Source organism: Esox lucius, chromosome 19, assembly GCF_011004845.1.
Source record: "Esox lucius isolate fEsoLuc1 chromosome 19, fEsoLuc1.pri, whole genome shotgun sequence".
NCBI lineage: Eukaryota > Metazoa > Chordata > Actinopteri > Esociformes > Esocidae > Esox > Esox lucius.
In genome coordinates, this window is record NC_047587.1 from 19,954,162 (window position 1) to 19,978,895 (window position 24,734).

Here is a 24,734-nt window from a genome sequence, read left to right on the forward strand (position 1 = left end):
TCGTGTGGAGCTGTAGTTTCATTAGGGTATATGGTCTGTGAGGTTTATCAGTCAGATCCCTCAGAGTGGGGAAAGAGGTAATAGGATCATGGTGTCAATCTGCCTGTCTTAGCCACAGGCTATATATAACATTCCATGCTAACACTACTACACAGTACGGTCGTTGAGTTATGTTAGAATATATATTTTTTAATAATAATCTAACGCAAAAAAATTATGTGACAGGATTTGCGACTGACTGTTGGGCATACCTAGTCTTAAATCCTCCCACCTTGTTATCGTGCTCATTCCCAGTAAGGCTTCTGGACATCGGCCCTCGTTCATGAAATACGATCCTTTCACCGAGAGAGTTGCTATTTATCAATAGTTTTCTTATGACAGGGATGCACATTTTAAAAGATCTAGCTAGAAAGGCAGGAATAAAGTGGGCTACAAACCTTGCATTCCAATTTCCACTAGTGTGCACTGGGTTGCATGAGGCCTTGAGTAATGTGCAGTTCAATTGGCTGGAAAGCCTCAGCACTTCATGAAGCCTCACCTCACCTGCAGTGCAGTGAATTCAAAAGCTTTGAGAGGATGAACTGTTTTCTTTTGGTTAGGATTAGGGTTAATTTGACAAAAGCCTTGAGAGGATGAACAGCTCTCTTTGGGTTAGGATTAGGGTTCATTTGATAAAATCCTCAAACGCTTCAAAGGTATAATATCCAATCCCTACCTGCAACCCACAGACCCAGTACCAATGATGCCCAGTACAGATCTATCAGTGCTCACAGTGTCTTTTGTCTAAACAGTTCTGTGGGTTTGTAGTGATGGGCTGCTTGACACTCACACCCGATACTGTTCCGATCTGTTCGACACATATGTTCCGAAACACTTCTGGTCACGCGATATGTAGTGGAATTACACATCACACGATGTAATGTGACATGTAATTCCAAAACTTGATGTATTAATGAATTCTGCAAATGTACATTGGAATAAGGAATTACTGGTTTGGGTATTGGGCTTAACGGAACGCTTGTGTTTTGACAAGAGGAAGAGTGCCAGATGTGATGATAGTGTTGTAAATGTGGGAAATATGAACATGAGGTGTTGATGTATATGCAAGCCATTTGTCATAGCGGTGGTAAGGATTGATCAATGTATTTTATGATAACATAGAGGAAGACACACAACAGAGGACAGGAAAGGATAAGGAACATATGTTGTTTTCAGGGGATGACTATGCAAACTCTTACCTCAGAGATGTCTAACGGTTTACCTTGTAACGATGGTTCCTCTCTACTTGCAATTCATTAAACCTGTTATTGTGCAATAGAGTTTCCCTCTGTCTTACGTGCCATATTAAAAACTGTATGGACTGTATAAACATGACTCTAACAAGGTCGTCAGGATGGATAAGACAATAATGGGACCGTGCTACTTTGACCAAACTGTCTAGACATGTGAATATGCCATTGTTGATTTGAATGTCCCGACAAGACGCAGTCATGACATGCAGGCAGAATACCAAAATCAAAATAGTAAATTAACTATATTAAAGTTGAAATCATTTCTTGACATTAAGATTGCTTGCTGTTACAAGTTAATTTGACAACTGTTGGCCTGTTTTTTGTTGTCATTTTGTTTACCAGAAAAGGCAATTTACTGGATCTTTGTAAAACAGTGACCTGGACCCACAAAATCATGTTTTTCTCTACTCCTAATCAGGTATATCTGTATCGCTATCCACATGGCCAGACCACACAGGGAGAAAACAACAGCTTTTTGTACGTGGGAATGCTGTTCATTTATTATGGTTTAGCATCCCTCGGAACATGTCACCAAGCCTTGAGCAGTGGGTCTAGAGACCACCCTGGATATGGGACTGTACTCACAGGGAACGTCATAACAAGGCTGTATTCACAGGGAACGTCTTAACAAGACTGTACTCACAGGGAACATCATAACAAGACTGTACTCACAGGGAATGTCATAACAAGACTGTACTCACAGGGAATGTCATAACAAGGCTATACTCACAGGTAACGTCATAACAAGACTGTACTCACAGGGAATGTCATAACAAGACTACTCACAGGGAATGACATAAGAAGACTGTACTCACAGGGAATGTTATGAAAAGACTGTACTCACAGAGAATGGCATAGCAAAACCGTACTCACAGGGAATGTCATGACAAGATGTACTCAAAGGGAATGTCATGACAAGATGTACTCAAAGGGAATGTCATGACAAGATGTACTCAAAGGGAATGTAATAAAACTGTACTCACAGTGAATGTCATAACAAAACTGTACTCACAGGAATGTCATAGGAAGACTTTAGTCACAAGGAATGTCATGACAAGCAAAAAAGGAAAAAAGAAAAAAGGACAGCTTTGAAAGAGAAATAACAACACTGACCCACTGAGACAGTGATTAGGCCACTGCCACATTGTACAGTCCAAAATGGCTTCCTCTTCTTCCTCCACTTCTCCACTTTCCTCCTGCCTCCTCTTCTGTCTTCTCCTCTCATCTGATGACAGAGCATAGTGAAGAGCAATGCGCAGATGAATGTAGCAACCTGCCCCATAGACAATCTGTTATGTACTCTATCTACCGTATGTCATCCAGACAGAGACCCAGCAGTCTGCTGTCAGAGCACGACTGTCACCACTATCAGCTTAATACATTATTGCATTGGAATAACCAGTGTGCAGTTTTTAGTTTTCTTTTAGAGAGTCAATGTCTGACACATGAGTTCCTAATCTCAAAGAAAGCAATAACAAACTGTCTGTCTACAGCCCACCCAACCAGCCACTATCTAAACTCATTTTCCACTCATCTCTCCACTTATTCTCACAGCAGTGAGACACACATAGAGAGATGAGACAATGAGAGAATACAGTGACAACTATGTAGACACATGCTGAGGGCATTCCTGAAAGACGCACCATCCTTCTGGCACCTGCCTGATACAGACATGAGTGACTGTTCAGTTTGTGCTTGCATTTCTTCTCACATGTGGGAAGTGCATGCATTATTGCCTGAAAAAGTACAAGAGCTGTTTCGAAATGTTGTTTCTGTAGCAAACAAAAATGCTGGACAAATGGACAGATGTATCCATTTTATCACACTTTTATCACAAGCCATTATTATGTCTGTTTTGTATAAAGTGGATATAATCTGTATGCAAGCAGCAGCTTCTACACTTTCATTGTGCAATTCAATTAATATCCATGGAAAGTTTTAGGACTCAACATTGCATTTTGTATCAAAAGGTGGGACGTGCCTCTGTATGTAAGATGAGAAATGCACTCTCTTTAGTTTTTTTACAAGGTGCTATGCAGAAACTTCCAGCTTATCTCAAATCAATTAACAAAGACAAAACAATTAATTATAGCCTAAGAACACAGTGCAACAAGTACAACTTCAACATCTTTTCACTCAAATGGAAAAAGCTCAGTCTTGGATGAATTTAGATATGTGCTCAGTGTTCAACTTAAAGAAAAATGTCTGCTTGTGATGTATGATTGTTTTTTAATTTTTGTTTTGGAGTGCAATATTTTACAGTTAGGTCTGGAAATATTTGGTTCTGTACGCCACCACCATGGATTTGAATGAAACAACATCTGACAGGCTCAAATGTAATTGGACAAATCAACACAATCATAAATGAAATGTTCATTTTTAATACTCAGTTGAGAATCCTTAGAAAGCAATGACTGCCTGAAGTCTGGAATGCATTGACATCACCAAACGCTGGGATTCCTCCTTTGTGATGCTTTGTCAGGTCTTTACTGCAGCTGTCTTCAGTTGTTATTGGTTTGTGGGTCTCTCTGCAATAAGTTTCGTCTTCAGCAAGTGAAATGCATGCTCGATCGGGTTGAGATCAGGAGATTGATTCGGCCATTGCAGAATATTCCAACTCTTTGCCTTAAACTCCTGGGTTGCACTTACAGTATGTTTTGGGTTATTGTTCATCTATAAAGTGAAACACTGTCTAATCAACTTCGCTGAATTTGGCTGAATCTGAACACACAATATATCCCTATACACTTCAGAATTCATCAGGCTGCTTCCGTCTTCTGTCACATCTTTAATAAACACTTGTGACCCAGTGCCATTGGAAGTCATGCATGCTCATGCCTTCACACTGCCTCCACCATGTTTTACACACGATGTGGTATGCTTTGGATCATGAGCTGTTCCAAGTCTTCTCCATTTTCTTCCCATCATTCTGGTACAGGTAGATAAGTTTCATCTGTCCAAAGAATGCTGTTCCAGAACAGGGCTGGTTTTTTAGATGTTTTTTGGCAAAGTCTAATCTGGCCTTTCTATTCTTGAGGCTTATGAATGGTTTACATCCTGTGGTGAACCCCCTGTATTTGCTCTTGTGAAGTCTTCTCTTCATGGTAGACTTGGATAATGGCAGCCTAGTGTTCTTCACTTAGCTGGATGTTGTGAAGGGATTTTTCTTTACCATGGAAAGGATCCTACGATCATCCACGACTGTTGTCTTCCATGGACGTCCAGGCCTTTTTGTGTTACAGAGCTCACCGCGTTCATTTTTTTCTCAGAATGAACCAAACTGTTGATTTGGCCACTCCTAATGTTCCTTTTCCTGGATAATTATTTTGCAGCCTAAGGATGGGCTGTTTCACTTGCATTGAAAGGTCCTTTGACTGCATGTTGTTAAGTCACAGCAACAGCTTCCAAATGCAAATGCCACACCTGGAATCAACTCCAGAACTTTAACCTGCTTAACTGATGAAGAAATAATGAAGGAATAGCCCACACCTGTCCATGAAACAGCTTTTGAGTCAATTGCCACTTTTGGTCCCTTGAAAAAGGGGGGCTACATATTAAAGAGCTGTAATTCCGAAACCCTTCCTCCAATTTGGATGTGAATACTCCCAAATTAAAGCTGATAGACTGCACTTTAAGCCCATGTTCATTATTAACTGTAACTTGAATATATTTTGGTAAACAGACAAAATAACAAAACTTGTCAGTGTCCAATTATTTCTGGACCTAACTGTGTACTGAACATTCCCCATACATTAGAACATGTTTCATAATGTGTATTAGGTGCAGTATGGCAAACAGAATGACAGTGTGGCAGAGAGCAATGTGTTTCTATTTATTTGCCTGTTTAAAGAGGCAATGTGTATGATTTCTACACTTCTAATAACATAAACACAAACAAAAATAACTAGTTTTAAGTTAATGCTTCAAAAAATATTTTTCTACAAAATTGATTTGAGTGCCTGAGATGTTCCACATGTAAACTTTCTTGCCGGTCTGACTTTCAGTTTGCATGAATTGTAACCTCGAGAAATTGTGCTATTGTTTAGAGACAGGACTTTACATAGTGCCCCTTAAAAAAAAGGCAAATAGACTAAATACAAATAATAATATGGGAGCATCACCAATTTTTGGTCTCTAGGCCTCAGTAACTGTTCTGTCTCCCAGATTGAGCTGGAATAGTGCAAAATGGCAGAAACTCTTTATCCTGGATCCACTTTCAACACCATCTACTTAACTATCTACATTAGAACTACCTTCTCAAAAGGCTTGCACCACACAATATACAGAGCACAACTATTGGAAGAGATGTCTGAGAAACAGTAAGAAAAATAAAAATGTTCATGTAACATACTCCGGATAAGAGCATCTGCTAAATGACTAAAACTTTTAAAATCCACTGCACCATGGCATCTGCAGCTGATTTAACTAATCAACAATTGAAAAAATTATTTGAGGAATTCATTAAAATAACTCAGTGATAGCACATTAAAGGACTCATCAAATACCTGGGACCATAGTGAAGTGTCCTTGACCTATTGTTGTTGAGACCTCAAGCCACAGACGCTTTGGTTCCACTGACATTTTTGAAATTGTTTGTGCTATTGAGAAATTATTTGTGTAATTGAACTACACTGTTAATTGAAATTGAAAATGTAATTGAATTACCTGAGTGTTCATATACAGTTTAAAATATAGATTTTTTTTATTATAAGTTAAAAATGAAACAACTCCAGAAACAACACCGTTTCCAGCAACGATACTGCGTAAAATGTGCAATTAATTTATCCCTACACTTAACTGAAAATAGTACAAAGAAAACATATCAAATGTTGAAGCTGAGAAATGTTATTGTTTTGGAATTTGTCCCAGAGGTTGGGACACAGGAATGCTTACCACTGTGTTGCATTACCTCTTCTCTAACAATACCCTTAGTGTTTGAGAACTGAGGAGACCAATTGCTGTGGTTTAGAAAGTAAAATATTTTCCCATTCTTGCTTGATATAGGATTTCAGGTGCTCAACTGTTCGGGGCCTCCTTTGTCATACAGTTGTGCTCATAAGTTTGCATAACCTCGCAGAAATTGTGAACTTTTGGCATTGATTTTTTTTTTTTAACGACTGATCATGCAAAAAAATTTAAGGATAATGATCATATGAAGCCATTTATTATCACATAGTTGTTTGGCTCCTTTTTAAATCATAGAGATAACAGAAATCACCCAAATGGCCCTGTTCAAAAGTTTACATACCCTTGAATGTTTGGCCTTGTTACAGACACCCAAGGTGGCACACACAGGTGAAAATGTCAATTAAAGGTGAATGTCCAATACCTGTGGCTTTGTAAATTGCAATTAGTGTCTATGTAGAAATAGTCAATGAGTTTGTTAGCTCTCACGTGGTTGCATTGAGCGGGCTAGATACTGAGCTATGGGGAGCAGAAAATAACTGTCAAAAGACCGGTGTAACAAGGTAATGGAACTTTATAAAGATGGAAAAGGATATAAAAAGATATCCAAAGCCTTGCAAATGCCAATCAGTACTGCTCAATCACTCATTAAGAAGTGATCTCTTGATACCAAGACAAGGTCAGGTAGACCAAGAAAGATTTCAGCCAAAACTGCCAGAAGAATTGTTTGGGATAAATACAAAAATAAAAAACACAGGTAACCTCAGGAGAAATACAGGCTACTCTGGAAAAAGACGGTGTGGTTGTTTCAAGGAGTACGATACGATGATACTTGAAAAATGAAATGGATGGTTGAGTTGCCAGAAAGAAGCCTTTACTGTGCAATCACAAATCCCACAAAAAAGCCTGGTTACAATATGCCTGACAACACCTTGACACGCCTCACAGCTTCTGGCACACTGTAATTTGGAGTGACGAGACCAAAACAGAGCTTATTCACAACTGTGAATGAGAGTTAAGAACATAATGTGAGGTATAAAATCATAGCCTACTGTCGAAAAAAAGCTCTGATGAGCCATTGTAATCAAACACAGTTGAAAAAGGAACAGAAAAATTATAATTAGTGCGGTAAAGAGGAACTCGACCTAAACAATGAAAATGTAAACATATATGTAGGCTATTTGTGAATTTTGGACTATGTAATGGAACACATTGGAGTATGCTGCTTGAATGCCAACCCAAATGTACACTCACCTAAAGGATTATTAGGAACACCTGTTCAATTTCTCATTAATGCAATTATCTAATCAACCAATCACATGGCAGTTGCTTCAATGCATTTAGGGGTGTGGTCCTGGTCAAGACAATCTCCTGAACTCCAAACTGAATGTCAGAATGGGAAAGAAAGGTGATTTAAGCAATTTTGAGCGTGGCATGGTTGTTGGTGCCAGATGGGCCGGTCTGAGTATTTCACAATCTGCTCAGTTACTGGGATTTTCACGCACAACCATTTCTAGGGTTTACAAAGAATGGTGTGAAAAGGAAAAAACATCCAGTATGCGGCAGTCATTTTTTGGGAATTTTATGACATCAGGTTTACAATCTTGCAAAGTTTGCAGTTTTATATGCATATCTAGAAAACCTATGTCGTTTTCTTATGGCTGAACACCTGTAATTTGGGCTAAGATAAGATACTGAGTATGATCCTTCATTGTGGGGGACAATATGTAGAAAAGAAGGAGAACGTAATCACAAGGCAGACGTCATACAATCACAGTGGGTTTTGTCTTTCTCACGGGCAGTGCATTTGAAGATATTTCATTTATTTCTGTAAAGAGAACACACACATACAGAGGCCTCAGTAATCCTTTAGTCAGTCTGGAGGCAGATGGCTGTTCTGGGCCCAGCAGAACGAGATTGAGAGCCCATCAGGACAGGGACTGACACTGGCAGCAGAAACAGGCTGTTTTGGGCTGGGTAGGAAAGCGATGCTTCTGTGCTGCCCAAACACAAACAACTCTATCCCTCTCTGGCAGCGTCTGAAAGTGTCATTCTGCTGGAGTACTGCCCAGAGGAAGCGGGAGGTGTTAGAACTAGGACTTAAGACTCTAGTGGGGCCTTATGAAGAACGCAACCCTAATGGGCAGGACAGGCTCATATAGGAAGGACATAGTGCTTGTTGTGACTAGATTAAAGATGTCTATCGAGAGTTGGATGTCTTACAAATTGAGTGTAGGAACACAAAAGGAGGGTGTAATTGGGCCCTAAGCAGTGAAGAAAGGAGCTCAGTGAATTGATTCATATATTTTGTGTAAATTTTTTATTTTTTTTTCCCAATTTCATTATGTTTCAGTAAAGATTAATGCCTTACCTCAAAACAATAACCCCACATCAGGTGAGACATGTCCTCTGATGCTAATTAACTTATCACTTTGTTTGCTCAACCTGGAAGAATTTGACGGCACATACAAACTAAGTCTAAAAAAAGTCACAAACACGCGACGAGACAGCCCTGAGATCATATCCACCCTGGACAGTGTTGAGCCAATTTGCATTACCCTATGTTAGAGCAGGGAGCTGGCAAGGTTAGGACGGGTTTAAACTGGTCCGAGTGTTTAGCGCAGGGCTGCCCAACCCTGTTCCTGGAGAGCTACTGTCCCTTAGATTTTTTCTTAAACCCCATTTGTGACTAACTTGATTTAGCTTTTCATCCATCTAATTACAAGAATCAGGTGCGCTAAATTAGAGTTGGAGAGAAAACCTACAGGACAGCAGATCTCCAGGAACAGGGTTGGGCAGCCCTGGTTTAGTGTGTAACACTGAACTAGGAGGGAGGGATTGTTGGTGCAGAAGTGTGCCTTGGTTTGGATGTTCTCATTGTCTGGACATGCTTGAAAAAACCTCTGTTGTCAAAAGGTTATCCTGCCTGGTGACCGTGACACTGTCCAGGGGTCGATCTCTATCCTGCCTGGTGACCGTGACACTGTCCAGGGGTCGATCTCTATCCTGCCTGGTGACCATGACACTGTCCAGGGGTCGATCTTTATCCTGCCTGGTGACCATGACACTGTCCAGGGGTCGATCTTTATCCTGCCTGGTGACCATGACACTGTCCAGGGGTCGATCTTTATCCTGCCTGGTGACCATGACACTGTCCAGGGGTCGATCTCTATCCTGCCTGGTGACCGTGACACTGTCCAGGGGTCGATCTCTATCCTGCCTGGTGACCATGACACTGTCCAGGGGTCGATCTTTATCCTGCCTGGTGACCATGACACTGTCCAGGGGTCGATCTCTATCCTGCCTGGTGACCGTGACACTGTCCAGGGGTCGATCTCTATCCTGCCTGGTGACCGTGACACTGTCCAGGGGTCGATCTCTATCCTGCCTGCTGACCATGACACTGTCCAGGGGTCGATCTCTATCCTGCCTGGTGACCATGACAGTGTCCAGGGGTCGATCTTTATCCTGCCTGGTGACCGTGACACTGTCCAGGGGTCGATCTCTATCCTGCCTGGTGACCATGACACTGTCCAGGGGTCGATCTCTATCCTGCCTGCTGACCGTGACACTGTCCAGGGGTCGATCTCTATCCTGCCTGGTGACCGTGACACTGTCCAGGGGTCGATCTCTATCCTGCCTGGTGACCATGACACTGTCCAGTGTCGATCTCTATCCTGCCTGGTGACCGTGACACTGTCCAGGGGTCGATCTCTATCCTGCCTGCTGACCATGACACTGTCCAGGGGTCACTGTCAAACAAGATAATGAAAGACATTCTCAAAAAATGTATTGTGAAAGTAATCCTTAATTATGGCTTAATTATGTCTTCATTATTTTATGTCTAAAAAATAATGTCTAAAACTTGGCTAGATGTTTTAGCCATCAAATGATTACAATGTTAAAGAGAAAATTAACATAGCTCTTTCCATTAATTTATCTCCTCTCTCTTGCCTCATCCCTTGCTTTTACCTTAGTTTCTCATTTACTTTATGAACCTCTTTCTGTGTTACTTTCCATGACTCTCAAGGACTGCTAGGGCACAGATCATCATTCACCATTTGACATTTCAGAGAGTGCCTGTACATGATACTATTACTAACACAACATGACTAAATACCTGCCAGTACAAATGCATGTTGTTTTGTGATAACCGCCTCAGCAATGCCCTCACATCCAGTTATGTTTTGTAATTTATAATATTAGCTGCATGGCAGGCCAATGTATCTAGTTATGTTTTGCAATGGGACACGACTAATGTAAGCTAATTAGCTGGCCAATATATCCTGCCTATCTGTAAATGAGCCCAGAGATCTTATAATAATCTGTAATAAACAAACAGCTGTTTTAAATACTGATGGTTGATAAATCAGTATGTCAAAATGAAGTCTCTCATCCAGGAGATGGTGTGAGGTCCTGGCATTCCGTTATGAATAGCTCAGTGAGTGCTTGTAGTTGAGATTTGTTATGTTTAAGGTGCCACAGTCTTGTAAATCCACCAGTAAAAGAAGTTCATGTGTTGCATGAAAAGACAATAGTCCCAAGTGTCTATAATTGCCCAACCATTTGAGCTACAAGTTGCATACGCCAAATTGCAGCGTCTAGGCCAGAGAACACCCACGTTTTCCGTCTTTTCTAAATAACAATTAGTTCAGGTTTGCCTGTGTCTTTTCTTCAAAGTTGTTTTCAAAAATGAATGCTGTAATTTAATAGTCGAAGCTACATCAAAAACTACTGTTCCTTTAAAAATGTGTCTATGTAGCTAATCATACATATGGAAACCTATTCATGCCTTCTACATTGTCTTATTCATTTCCTGACATTCATGGTTCTGTTTAGCAGTGTTATATATGTCTTTTATAAGGGATTTCTATCACTTTTAAAAGCAAAAAAAAAAAGCAATGTCAGGGAAATTTCTAATGATTTTCTTTGAATACTATCATCTGTTAGTTCACTAGATAAAGATTATGGATAAAGAAGGGTGAAGAACTCAGAGCTACAGAAACGTGTTCACAGAGCTGTTGAAGCTCTTGGGTACATAGTTACATTTATTGTTGTTGAGCGGTTAGTCTTTCCCTAAGTCATAATAAGCAGCATCAATTGGTTAACAAGGGGGTTTCACAGGACATCAATAAATGGAATATTACTTTACATTCTAATGGAACACTCACTCAGCTCGATACACCAGACAAAGGCCACAGAGAGAAAGAAAGAGGAAAAGACTGATGAATGAGAAAGATATGGGGAAGAGAGTGACTGATTGGAAAAAGAGGACGACAGAACAAGCAAGAGAAGCGGATGAGTAATGAAGAGAATAATGAAGAGAAAGAAAGATAAAGGATTAAAGCAATGACTTGCATACAGATGTATACAAGGGTGGAAAAGGAAAGCATAATAACAGACAAGGAGCTAAAGAAAAAGAATAAAGAAGAGAAGGTAAAGCAGCAGAGAGTTATTAAGAGAAAGCGTGGGCTGTGAGATAAGGGGGGAACAAGCTGGTGGAGGTAGATGGAGGTCAGCTGTATAAGGGTTGGGAACATTAAGGCGTGATGGACACAAGGTAAAGAGAAAGTGACAGACAGAAACCGAGTGAAACAAGAAAGATTCATCAAACTAACGTTAGAATAAATCTATTATCTGCCTACTGTCAACTCCATAAAACAGAGGTTACCAAACTCAAGATTTGTGTGTGACCTCACCATGTAAAGAAAATTAAGTATTTCACGACTAATGTTTGCTTTCGTAATTTGAATATTTTAAATGCATCAAGGAAAATCTGTCAATAACGGTGTATTATATTCTTTGTATAAAATAAAAGATTATAACGTATCCACTCACAAATAAGAGCTGATAAAGGAAACAGAATCTTTGGTGTCATAATATCTTAAAGATATAACTGTTAGAAAGTTAGTGCCTCATTTGTAGAAATGTAGAAGTGCCTCATTTCCATCCACAATTTCTTTCTCCAGTTTCCCATTTTCCAATCAGACGACCTCTACTGTGCAGTATATTCAAATTTTTCATCTCCAGGTATTCTGATCCCATGTAAAGCTATTTTAAGTTTTTTCTTAACACTAAATACAGTGGGGAGAACAACTATTTGATACACTGCCGATTTTGCAGGTTTTCCTACTTACAAAGCATGTAAAGTTCTATAAGGTACACTTAAACTGTGAGAGACGGAATTTAAAACAAAAATCCAGGAAATCACATTCTATGATTTTTTTATAATTAATTTGCATTTTATTGCATGACATAAGTATTTGATCACCTACCAACCAGTAAGAATTCCAACTCTCACAGACCTGTTAGTTTTTCTTTAGGAAGCCCTCCTGTTCTCCACTCATTACCTGTATTAACTGCACCTGTTTGAACTTGTTACCTGTATAAAAGACACCAATCCACACACTCAATCAAACAGACTCCAACCTCTCCACAATGGCCAAGACCAGAAGAGCTGTGTAAGGACATCAGGGATAAAATTGTAGACCTGCACAAGGCTGGGATGGGCTACAGGACAATAGGCAAGCAGCTTGGTGAAAAGGCAACAACTTTTGGCGCAATTATTACAGTCCAAGATGACGGTCAATCTCCCTCAGTCTGGGGCTCCATGCAAGATCTCACCTCGTGGGGCATCAATGATCATGAGGAAGGTGAGGGATCAGCCCAGAACTACAAGGCAGGACCTGGTAAATGACCTGAAGAGAGCTGGGACCACAGTCTCAAAGAAAACCATTAGTAACACACTACGCCATCATGGATTAAAATCCTGCAGCGCACGCAAGGTCCCTCTGCTCAAGCCAGCGCATGTCCAGGTCCGTCTGAAGTTTGCCAATGACCATCTGGATGATCCTGAGGAGGAATGGGAGAAGGTCATGTGGTCTGATGAGACAAAAATAGAGCTTTTTAGTCTAAACTCCACTCGCCATGTTTGGAGGAAGAAGAAGGATGAGTACAACCCCCAAGAACACCATCCCAACCATGAAGCATGGAGGTAGAAACATCATTCTTTGGGGATGATTTTCTTCAAACGGGACAGGACGACTGCAATGTATTGAGGGGAGGATGGATGGAGCCATGTATCGCGAGATCTTGGCCAACAACCTCCTTCCCTCAGTAAGAGCATTGAAGATGGGTCATGGCTGGGTCTTCCAGCATGACAACGACCTGAAACACACAGCCAGGGCACCTAAGGAGTGGCTCTGTAAGAATTATCTCAAGGTTCTGGAGTGGCCTAGCCAGTCTTCAGACCTGAACCCAACAGAAAATCTTTGGAGGGAGCTGAAAGTCTGTGTTGCCCAGCAACAGCCCCGAAACCTGAAGGATCTGGAGAAGGTCTGTATGGAGGAGTGGGCCAAAATCCCTGCTGCAGTGTGTGTAAACCTGGTCAAGAACTACAGGAAACGTATGATCTCTGTAATTGCAAACAAAGGTTTCTGTACCAAATATTAAGTTCTGCTTTTCTGATGTATCAAATACTTATGTCATGCAAAAAAATGCTAATTAATTACTTAAAAATCATGTGATTTTCTGGATTTATTTTGTTTTGATTTTGTCACTCATAGTTGAAGAGTACCTATGATAAAAATGACAGACTTCTACATGCTTTGTAAGTGGGAAAACCTGCAAAATCAGCAGTGAATCTGTATCACATACTTGTTCTCCCCACTGTAAATCAACTGGGGGAAATTCCAGAGTTAGTTTGATAGAGGAATTAATATATGGGAAAAAAATACTGCAGGTGATTCCCCTGTCTCATTTCCAATGACTTGACTGTGGCAGCCTGGTTGAACTGTGTGGAGAGTTTCCAGAAGGAATACATTAGTTCTAGTATGTGTTTGTATATGTATGTGTGTGTGTGTGTGTGTGTTTTTGTGTGTGTACCAATGCTAGGTATTAAGGTCAAGTCATGTCAGTATGTGCTCTAGCGGAACACTGTCTCAGAGCAGCAGTAATCAAAGAGAGGTAGGAACAGACAGGAACAACCAGAAACCGTCACCAATATCAGAATCCTAGCAAGCAAGCACCACAACACACACATACACAGATGCACACACAAACAAAGAGGCATCCTTTAAAGTGGTAGTAACAGTTGATTGATGTAACTTACATTAATAATGACATTGTGTGGTCGTTTCGACTGACCAACCGTAGTGCCAATGAAAAAGAGCATTCTCGATGTGCCCTGATATCCTAGTTAGCCTCAGAAAAAAAATAGGAAGGTGTCAGTTTACAAATGGTACCTAAAAAGTTTCAAAATGTATCCATGCAAGTCAGAACCTTTGTTACGATAAAACATAGAAGTTTGGTATTAAGAAGTTGCAGTGGAAAACAGTTTTTAGGAGTCAAAATCGTCAACAATATTGTTTTGATATTTATTTCCACTGTTCAGATGAGACGTCAGTCCTTAAAACACTATTCATTTTATGGGACACTCATCATCAGAACAAACGTCTTACCTAGAATGACAGACTATATGGTGAAGACTTATATGATTCTGGTCAAGTCATTCATCAGTTGAAAATCCAATATCACATTCAACTATTTCAAGATTTTAAAATGTGTGCACTCTATACTTTTAATCTGACAATAATTCTGCAAACTTTTATAATCTCAGTTTTTCCTCTCATGCAATTTAATTTGTGGTCCAATTCAAGCATTAGCCTATATTAAATATACTGTAGATATACACTCACCTAAAGGATTATTAGGAACATCATACTAATACTGTGTTTGACCCCCTTTCGCCTTCAGAACTGCCTTAATTCTACGTGGCATTGATTCAACAAGGTGCTGAAAGCGTTCTTTAGAAATGTTGGCCCATATTGATAGGATGGCATCTTGCAGTTGATGGAGATTTGTGGGATGCACATCCAGGGCACGAAGCTCCCGTTCCACCACATCCCAAAGATGCTCTATTGGGTTGAGATCTGGTGACTGTGGGGGCCATTTCAGGACAGTGAACTCATTGTCATGTTCAAGAAACCAATTTGAAATGATTTGAGCTTTGTGACATGGTGCATTATCCTGCTAGAAGTAGCCATCAGAGGATGGGTACATGGTGGTCATAAAGGGATGGACATGGTCAGAAACAATGCTCAGGTAGGCCGTGGCATTTAAACGATGCCCAATTGGCACTAAGGGGCCTAAAGTGTGCCGAGAAAACATTCCCCACACCATTACACCACCACCACCAGCCTGCACAGTGGTAACAAGGCATGATGGATCCATGTTCTCATTCTGTTTACGCCAAATTCTGACTCTACCATCTGAATGCATCAACAGAAATCGAGACTCATCAGACCAGGCAACATTCTTCCAGTCTTCAACTGCCTAATTTTGGTGAGCTCATGCAAATTGTAGCCTCTTTTTCCTATTTGTAGTGGAGATGAGTGGTACCCGGTGGGGTCTTCTGCTGTTGTAGCCCATCCGGCTCAAGGTTGTGCGTGTTCACAAATGCTTTGCTGCTTACCTCGGTTGTAACGAGTGGTTATTTCAGTCAAAGTTGCTCTTCTATCAGCTTGAATCAGTCGGCCCATTCTCCTCTGACCTCTAGCATCAACAAGGCATTTTTGCCCACAGGACTGCCGCATACTGGATGTTTTTCCCTTTTCACACCATTCTTTGTAAACCCTAGAAATGGTTGTGTGTGAAAATCCCAGTAACTGAACAGATTGTGAAATACTCAGACCGGCCCGCCTGGCACCAACCATCATGCCACGCTCAAAATAGCTTAAATCACCTTTCTTTCCCATTCTGACATTCAGTTTGGAGTTCAGGAGATTGTCTTGACCAGGACTACACCTAAATGCATTGAAGCAACTGCCATGTGATTGGTTGATTAGATAATTGCATTAATGAGAAATTGAACAGGTGTTCCTAATAATCCTTTAGGTGAGTGTACATTATAGTATCTGGAGCAATTTCAGTGTTTGCTCACTGGTTGATTATACTCCAATTTCCATCTCATAAGACACATATGTTTGGTACTCCGCATAGACAGAGCAGAACATCAGATAGGCCCCTAACATTTTAATACAGGATGTGGAAAAACTAAATTTAAGAGGATCAGGGATTCATCTGGAGCATTTGCAAGCAATTGTATTAGTTTACATAGCTGGTTTTCCTCTTTAGAGTGCATTAACTCAGAAACAGGGCTATTTGAGGCAGTATGCAGAGTTCTGGAAAGAGGGTATTGTGGACAAATAATTATACATGGTGAAGGAAGAGTGAAGAAAATAAGATCTACAGCCTACCACCTCATGTGTAAAAAAAAAAAAAAGAAAAAGATCTACAGCCTACCACCTCATGTGTAAAATAATAAGATCTACATCACACCACCTCATGTGTAAAATAAATTAGAACTAGAGCAAACCACCTCATCTGTAAAAATAAAAGTTATGACTTGAGATAGCATGGCTGCAAGTGTATCTGTTTTTTTATTGAGGGTGGACAAAATAAGAGAAACACCCAATAAATTAATATCAAAGACCTAATAAGGAGTAGGACCACCCTTTGCCTTGAGAACAGTTACAGTCCTTGAAATGCTGTCATACAAATCCTGATGTGGGTAGTGGGATATTGCACTCTTCTTGAAGAAAGAAAGCCTCAAATTGTTTCAGGGAGGAAGGATGAAAATCACTTTGACTCCCATGAGATAGCTGCCAATACCATTACACACCATGTTTAACAGTTGGCAGCAGACATTTTGGACGGAAGACATAGGTTTCTAATCACATAAGCTATAATATATATATAGATATATATAATATCATGATTACAAAATCGATTAATAACTGCATAAACGAATGGTCCTACCTGAACTAATGGTTGATATAGACCATAATGATGTTTAGATGACTTAACTTTGAGAAAAGCTCTCAAAAGTGTCTCTCAGTAGAATTCAATACACTCATTTTATTGTGCAACATGATATCCAAACATGACACTATTTATTTTCAATATACATACATTTTTTTAGATTTGTAATTTATTTACAGCTTTAGTTTTCCCCTTTGACATTATGGATTTTTCTGTGTAGCAAAAAAATTATAATTAAATCCATTTTGATTTCATGGTGTAAAACGATGTGAAATAGTCCAATTTGATGAATACGTTTTGAGAGCCATTCTATTCATACTGTGAATACCAATCCACACCCTATGCCTTACACAAGTGTACAGAGTGGTTAGGGGTTTACAGTTCACAACAACTAACACACATTTCCTTAATGTGTACATTTTCTCAAAACTATGAACACACTTCACAAAACCCATTCCATATTGAATTAAACTCACACAAAATAAAAAACATTATCTGTCATATAACATTTCCCTCAGAATCCACACAAAAGTATCACATAAAATAAGTGTTATACAAGTATAGGGTTATAGTCATAAAAATAGCATTATGACACAGACCTAGGCCAGAGATTTTCATGTACATCTCAGGCAATGTTTTCTGATATAATATACCTTGATCATGCAATTATCTCTAATTCTTGTTCTTTATTGGATTTCTTTAAATGTATAGTATTGTTTTTGATAACTATGTTTAAAATGGCTATTTCATGGGCCTCAGAAATCAGGCATTGTCTATCATGATTGCTTGTTGACTAATCATGTATTTTGTGTTTACACCTTGACTGTGTGTTGAGACTAAGAACAATGATGATTTAAGTTTAAAATATTGATTGCCAATGTTTTCTACATTACAACATGTTGACAAGTTGTTTTGCAAAATGGTTTTGTGTAAATTGTTCATGGAACCAGTTTTTGTGTGTTCATTACTGTGAAAAACTATAATACTCAGCTTCAGGACTCTATTCTGAATTAATTGGTTCACTTTAATGAATTTAATAAGCAGAAAGTTCTTATTTAAAAGAACAAATAAGCCTGATATGCAATTAAAAATTGTATTTTGAACATTTGCACCAAGCCTCAAAATCAGACATAAATAAATGCACCTTATGTTATCCAGTCTTTTCTGTGAAATTGCACAAGCTAAAAGATAGCATGGTGCCTTATGGGATTTCACTTCGCTTGTGGAGCCTGCATCACTGCACACTCCCTGAATTGGAGGGTTGAATAAACAGTTGTTATCCTACTGTCCATGTACAATCACATAACTCGCTGCATTGTTAGCAAAATTACATTACTGCCTCACAGATACAATATTGTTTGCACACATTTACACAGACTGTGCATGTGTACATTTGTTTATGCCTCTCTGTTAGTGTGCTGTGACTGAGTGTTACTATTAGCAGTTAAGTGTCCTTATTCCTATGAAGTACTGTCAGATCAGATGTTTCTTCGTTAGCTTTGTTAGATTGAAGCCTTGTGTAGTTAATTGACACACAAACAAACAAAAAATAAATAGCTGCCAATTATCCTGTGCTCTATATGTTTGTCTGTTTGTCGTCTGTCTGCCTGTCACTGGGTGCGCCAAGCAATAGATTATTTATCAGCAATTGTTAAATTATTTAAATGATGCATTCATCATTATGAGGTAATGACAACAATATCTTCCAGTTGTCGGTTGGTGTACAGCCGAAGGTTAACACACACACACACACACACACACACAAACACATAAGCACACAGACACACACACACACACAGGGAACAATTGTCTTTCTACAATATTTTAGCCTTGTGCTCCAATTAGTACCAGGAGGTCAGTTCTAATGCTTTCTGTCTGGTGTGTCACAGCAGGAATGTTACAACACTCAACACACTGTGATACAGCCATTGAAATAGATCATTAGCAGGAACAGAACAGCAGTCCTTTGAATTTTAAGACAATGAGAAATAGCCCACCATGAGTACTGTAATGACAAATAAATTGGACATACTTTAAATGAACCATAAAAGAACAAGTCAGTAACAGACTGCAACGCTGGGGTTTTAGAGACAGTTGGAACTGTAACATTATGGAGAACTAATTGGGCCATATTCTTAATTGCATCTGTTTCAAAGTGACCTGGATTAATCTACAAATCATTTCAACATAGGTGTTTATCAAGGTTTAATTGTTGGTCCTTTAATGTTCAATCTAGTGTATACATGAATGATATTTGTAACTCTGTGCACAAGCTCCTTCTCTTGCACAAGCTGTTACACATTTGCAGTCTGAATTCCAACTAGTGCAAAATTCACATACTATTTTAATACTATGTAGTGTACTAAAGTACAACATAAGTGGTTCCAAATAACACACTTCAAGTATACTGAGTTTTTGGCTTGGGTATGTAACTCATAAGAAATGTCTTATAGGACAATGCAAATTGGACAAGGCCTGTTGAACAATATCTTACATAAAACAAAATGAAATAATTGAAACACACAGCTCAAAACAATTAAGGGAACACGTAATCATCACAATGTAACACCAAGTCCATTCAACTTCAGAGGTATCAATCTGTGCTGTTAGAAAGCATAACCGATTGTGAATCAACGTCACCTGTTTTGGTACAAATGAAAATGACAACAGGTGCACTGGAGAGGCCACAGCAAGAAAACCCCCAAAAAGGGAATGTTTTTTTCAGGTGGTGGCCACAGAAAAGTCCTCTTTCCTTATCCTTCCTGACTGATTCTTCTCTAGTTTCGTGTCCTTGTAATGTAAATGATGAAACAATAATAAACATTTAATTTTCATCATGATCAATAAAAACCTTGCATAATATTGTAGTTTCTGGCACAGTGCATTTAATAAAAAAATACATTTGCCAGAAAATGTGTTATTCTGTCTACGGTATTTTACCATAAACCACCAGTGTTCCTATTAAGCCCATTTGGTTCCATTGTATTGAAACAGATGGCACTGGTGTTTTTATTTACATTTAACCAGCCTACCATACATAGATAGACCTTGATTACATTACAATGGCAACAAATATTTTATTTTTAGATGTGATACCCACAAGAAGAAAATACATTATGTGCTAGGGGTGCAACAAGTAGCTGATCACATGTCATTACTGTTTGATTAACAGAAAGTTAAAAAAATGGTAGACGCTACAACAATGGATATTTGTGTATGACTGAAGTTGTTCAAACTAAAAGAAGTGTGACATTGTCTGCTTTTTAGAAAGCTCTTTTTATTTAAGCTTCATGGTATGAGTTGCGTTATTGAAGTGAGAAATCGTTCATCTCAAATACATGGTTGAGTTAAGTAATGTTAGCAAACATCAATCTGCTGGGCAATCTGCGTGATTGGATTTTGTTCACAGCTGAGCAGCTCTATGCTACGTTACTGATGGATTATGCCTTTTGTGTCACAGATGACAAATCCTGTATTTCTATAAATGTTGAATAATGTTTATTAATTTTTTTTATCATGCATTGATGACTGTTAACTGTATTAACCACAAATGTCAGCTTTAAATACAAGTTTACGATCTGTCAACAATATCAAACATATTTCTGATCCTTTTTCAGAAATTATTTTGTATTTGTATTGGTAACATTCTAAATTCAAGCATTTAAAATGTTAGCCTACATTTTAATGAATAAATGAATACTTTTTTATACTTGTAAATCTGGATTTTTACTTGTAAATCTGGAACAAACATGAGCAACAAACAATTTGTACCCATTAAGCCCAGTCCAGATCTTTCACATTAATTAAAAAATTACTTTAGCTGACATTAAACAAAATTCAAAAACTTCAAATGAGAGATTCATCATTAATTACCTCTTGTTTTGAAAGAATTGTGCTGTAAAAAGAAGACATTTAGCCATTTCTGACTGTAGGCTTAATAGGTATGTTTACACTACTTTAAATGTTTAAAAGGACAGCACTAAACAAGGCATACAGCTTTAATGAGTAGATATGACTAACATGAACAAAGCATTTTTTCTAAGCTTGATCAGACAGGGAGGCAAAGAATTTGTAGCATGGAGGACATGTCCCAAAATTCAAGATATTTTCCATTAGCACACAGATTTCAGAGTATAAGAGATGTACTGAATGCAGGTGAAAGTCCAGGTGAATCATAGAACATAAAAGAACAGTAAGGCACAAAGGTCAAAAAGCTCCTCTACTGATCTTGTTTCAGAGACATTTATTTTGTAACTATTATTTTACAGTGTATGACTGAAAACACATTCTCATTTACAGCAACAACCTGGGAGCAATTAGGGTCAACTGCTTTTCTCAGGGAAAGATTGACACATTTTTCACCTTCACGGCATCCGAGTCAGGGATTTGATATAGCAATCTTTTGGTTACTAATCAGATTCTCTAACCTCTAGGTTACATGCCACCCACCAAAATACAATTATCCCAACTACCCATACAGAAATCTAATATATGGCCTTATACATTAAAAGACTTATCATATATTTTAAAATACATGATCATATATGTTATTTGCATATTTCAATCTGACATACAGCTCCGTAAAATTTTTTTACCACTGCACCTTTCTCTTTCCTTTCCAAAAAAGTCGAAAAGGAAAGTTTTGAGTGACGAAGAGAAGAGTTATAATTAAGAGACTCAAAATAAGTGCAGTGGTCTCTTAATTTTTTCCGGAGCTGTATATAAAAACAGCCAATTCTTGTACATGTTGACATATATGTTGACTTATACACTCACCTAAAGGATTATTAGGAACACCATACTAATACTGTGTTTGACCCCCTTTCGCCTTCAGAACTGCCTTAATTCTACGTGGCATTGATTCAACAAGGTGCTCAAAGCATTCTTTAGAAATGTTGGCCCATATTGATACGATAGCATCTTGCAGTTGATGGAAATTTGTGGGATGCACATCCAGGGCACGAAGCTCCCATTCCACCACATCCCAAAGATGCTCTATTGGGTTGAGATCTGGTGACTGTGGGGGCCATTTCAGTACAGTGAACTCATTGTCATGTTCAAGAAACCAATTTTTTTGTATGTTGTTCCTAATAATCCTTTAGGTGAGTGTATATTGCCATATATTACATTTCCGTATGGGTAAAGACGGTTTGTAACACCACAATGTTATCATTGTATTACCGTTTTCAAGTGAATACCATTGAGTACAATTTCACTTTAGACTGTAAGTGTTAACTGTGGAGTAAATAATGATGGAATAAGCCCTCCCCTCATTCATTCAATTTTGGTCCTGCTTTGGGTCTACACATACATCTAGAAATGCACAACAGCATTTTTCTCCCATGGCATTTTATTTATTGTTCACATTAGTCTATGCTTCTAGGAGTCCCAGTTATTCAGGAAATCTAACTTGTGTACTGCCTTCTTTCCGATTCGAGCAACTATTCCTTGATCTAAAATGTAAAACATGTTTACAATTAGGCTATTGTGAATATCTGATGTAGGCTACCTAATTAATTCAGAATATTGCATCAAGGGACTTGACCAGGACCAAGATATTGTTTTTATATCTAAATCTTCAGAGTTCAAATCCAGGTAGGTCCATTGAGAGTAGACTTGGTATTTTCATCTAAATGTGTCTACTCGTTCAAAACAATGCTGTGGTTGACTTCTAAAGGTATTTCCACATGCTGCTTAATAACATTGCATTACAAAAACTATTATATTTGGTTATGTAATCTGGCACATTGTGAATGATATGTTTTGCTGTTAAGAGCGGATTTAAATATAATAATATATATTTGCTTGTTTGTATATGGAAAATTGGCTTGCCTTGCCAACATGATGCGTATCCCAGTGGTCAGAGTTACTCTGCACAACTCAGGAAGATTTAAAGATACACCTTGTTGTAGCATCCAAAGGTTGAAAATGTGATTTAGGCATTGTTAATAATTGTCGGGATCTGGTGAGTGCATTGCGAAAAGCAGGGACAATCAGCTCTTTCGTGGTGATTTGTAAACCAACAAGATATATAAATAAGACATTAGTAGCGTTGACTGTTTCACAAATTATCCATGTTCATAAACCAGGTTGCTACATTTATTGTATTTTGTCATTTTAATCATAATTTAGTTTCATGAGACAGTACAATATAAAAGGTCTTGTAAAAATGGGAATTGTAAAAATAATATGAGAGTTCAATGAGAAACAAAGTAGGAACAAATCAATAGAAGGTATTTTGTAACTCTGTTTCAGTTTCAGTGGAGACAGAATAAAGGCCTGGAGGTTACCATGGAAATATAGCAGCATTTATGTCCGAAACAGAGTGCTGGGATAAGAGCTCTGAACCCACACGCAGGCAAACACACAATTCTCCCTGCAGCACTGCATAACATACACACAAAACAACAGCATGCATTTCAGGTTAACCTTAACACCTAAACCTAACCAATAGCCCCTACCGCTACTTGTAACCCTAAACCCCAAAATCAACCTCATGCAAACTTTAAGCCCAAGCCTTAAAAGTCCCATGGGTTACTATACATGTGAAGACCAATACTCAGCCACTGAATGTGAAAAAATCTATCAGAGAGCAGAGACACACACAGAGAGACATGGGTATAGAGACAAAGACAACATTCCCAAAACGGCCAAACATATATGTATATATACAGTGGGGAGAACAAGTATTTGATACACTGCCGATTTTGCAGGTTTTCCTACTTACAAAGCATGTAGAGGTCTGTAATTTTTATCATAGGTACACTTCAACTGTACAAAAATCCAGAAAATCACATTGTATGATTTTTTTATAATTAATTAGCATTTTATTGCATGACATAAGTATTTGATCACCTACCAACCAATAAGAATTCCGTCTCTCACAGACCTGTTAGTTTTTCTTTAAGAAGCCCTCCTGTTCTCCACTCATTACCTGTATTAACTGCACATGTTTGAACTTGTTACCTGTATAAAAGACACCAATCCACACACTCAATCAAACAGACTTCAACCTCTCCACAATGGCTAAGACCAGAGAGCTGTGTAAGGACATCAGGGATAAAATTGTAGACCTGCACAAGGCTGGGATGGGCTACAGGACAATAGGCAAGCAGCTTGGTGAGAAGGCAACAACTGTTGGCGCAATTATTAGAAAATGGAAGAAGTTCAAGATCAATCTCCCTCAGTCTGGTCAATCTCCCTCAGTCTGGGGCTCCATGCAAGATCTCACCTCGTGGGGCATCAATGATTATGAGGAAGGTCAGGGATCAGCACAGAACTACATGGCAGGACCTGAAAAAATTACAGACTTCTACATGCTTTGTAAGCGGGAGAACCTGCAAAATCGGCAGTGTATCAAATACTTGTTCTCCCCACTGTATATGCATATATATATATGCATGTTTGGCCGTTACAACTACCAAAACACTGGACCTTCAGTAACACAGATGTCAGAGCTGCATCAGATGCTTTTTACCTACTCGTGGGAAATAGTAAATTAGGCACTGGGAAGTGGTAAGTCAATGAGATTGCTTTTTTCATTTGCAACCATTCAGGAAACATTTAGCAAAGAGTTTAGCAAGCAGTTTTTGATAGCTTGATATGTTTGCTAACACTGCTAATTAACAAAATACCTCACTTAATAAATATGATCTCCATTTTCTAAATAGTATAAACACACATCGTATTGACCTGACTTCTCACCCAAAATGAAAC

General features: G+C 38.7%; 1 protein-coding gene across 2 annotated transcripts in view; it reads right to left on the minus strand.

Annotated features, from left to right (window-relative positions):
• Positions 1-2,475: 2,475 nt before the first annotated feature.
• LOC114829513 (uncharacterized protein DDB_G0284459-like) overlaps positions 2,476-24,734 on the minus strand; it is a 42,670-nt gene continuing 20,411 nt past the window's right edge. The window contains exon 2 of one of the 2 annotated variants that reach the window (XR_004574772.1): positions 2,476-2,517. Coding sequence is in view for 1 of the 2 variants with exons in the window: in XM_034288099.1 (XP_034143990.1) it covers positions 9,072-9,848 (777 nt within the window). In the remaining variant the exon portion in view is untranslated. Of the gene's footprint in view, positions 2,518-8,927; positions 9,950-24,734 lie in introns of those variants that run through there. The other variant, XM_034288099.1, reaches the window with a different exon arrangement.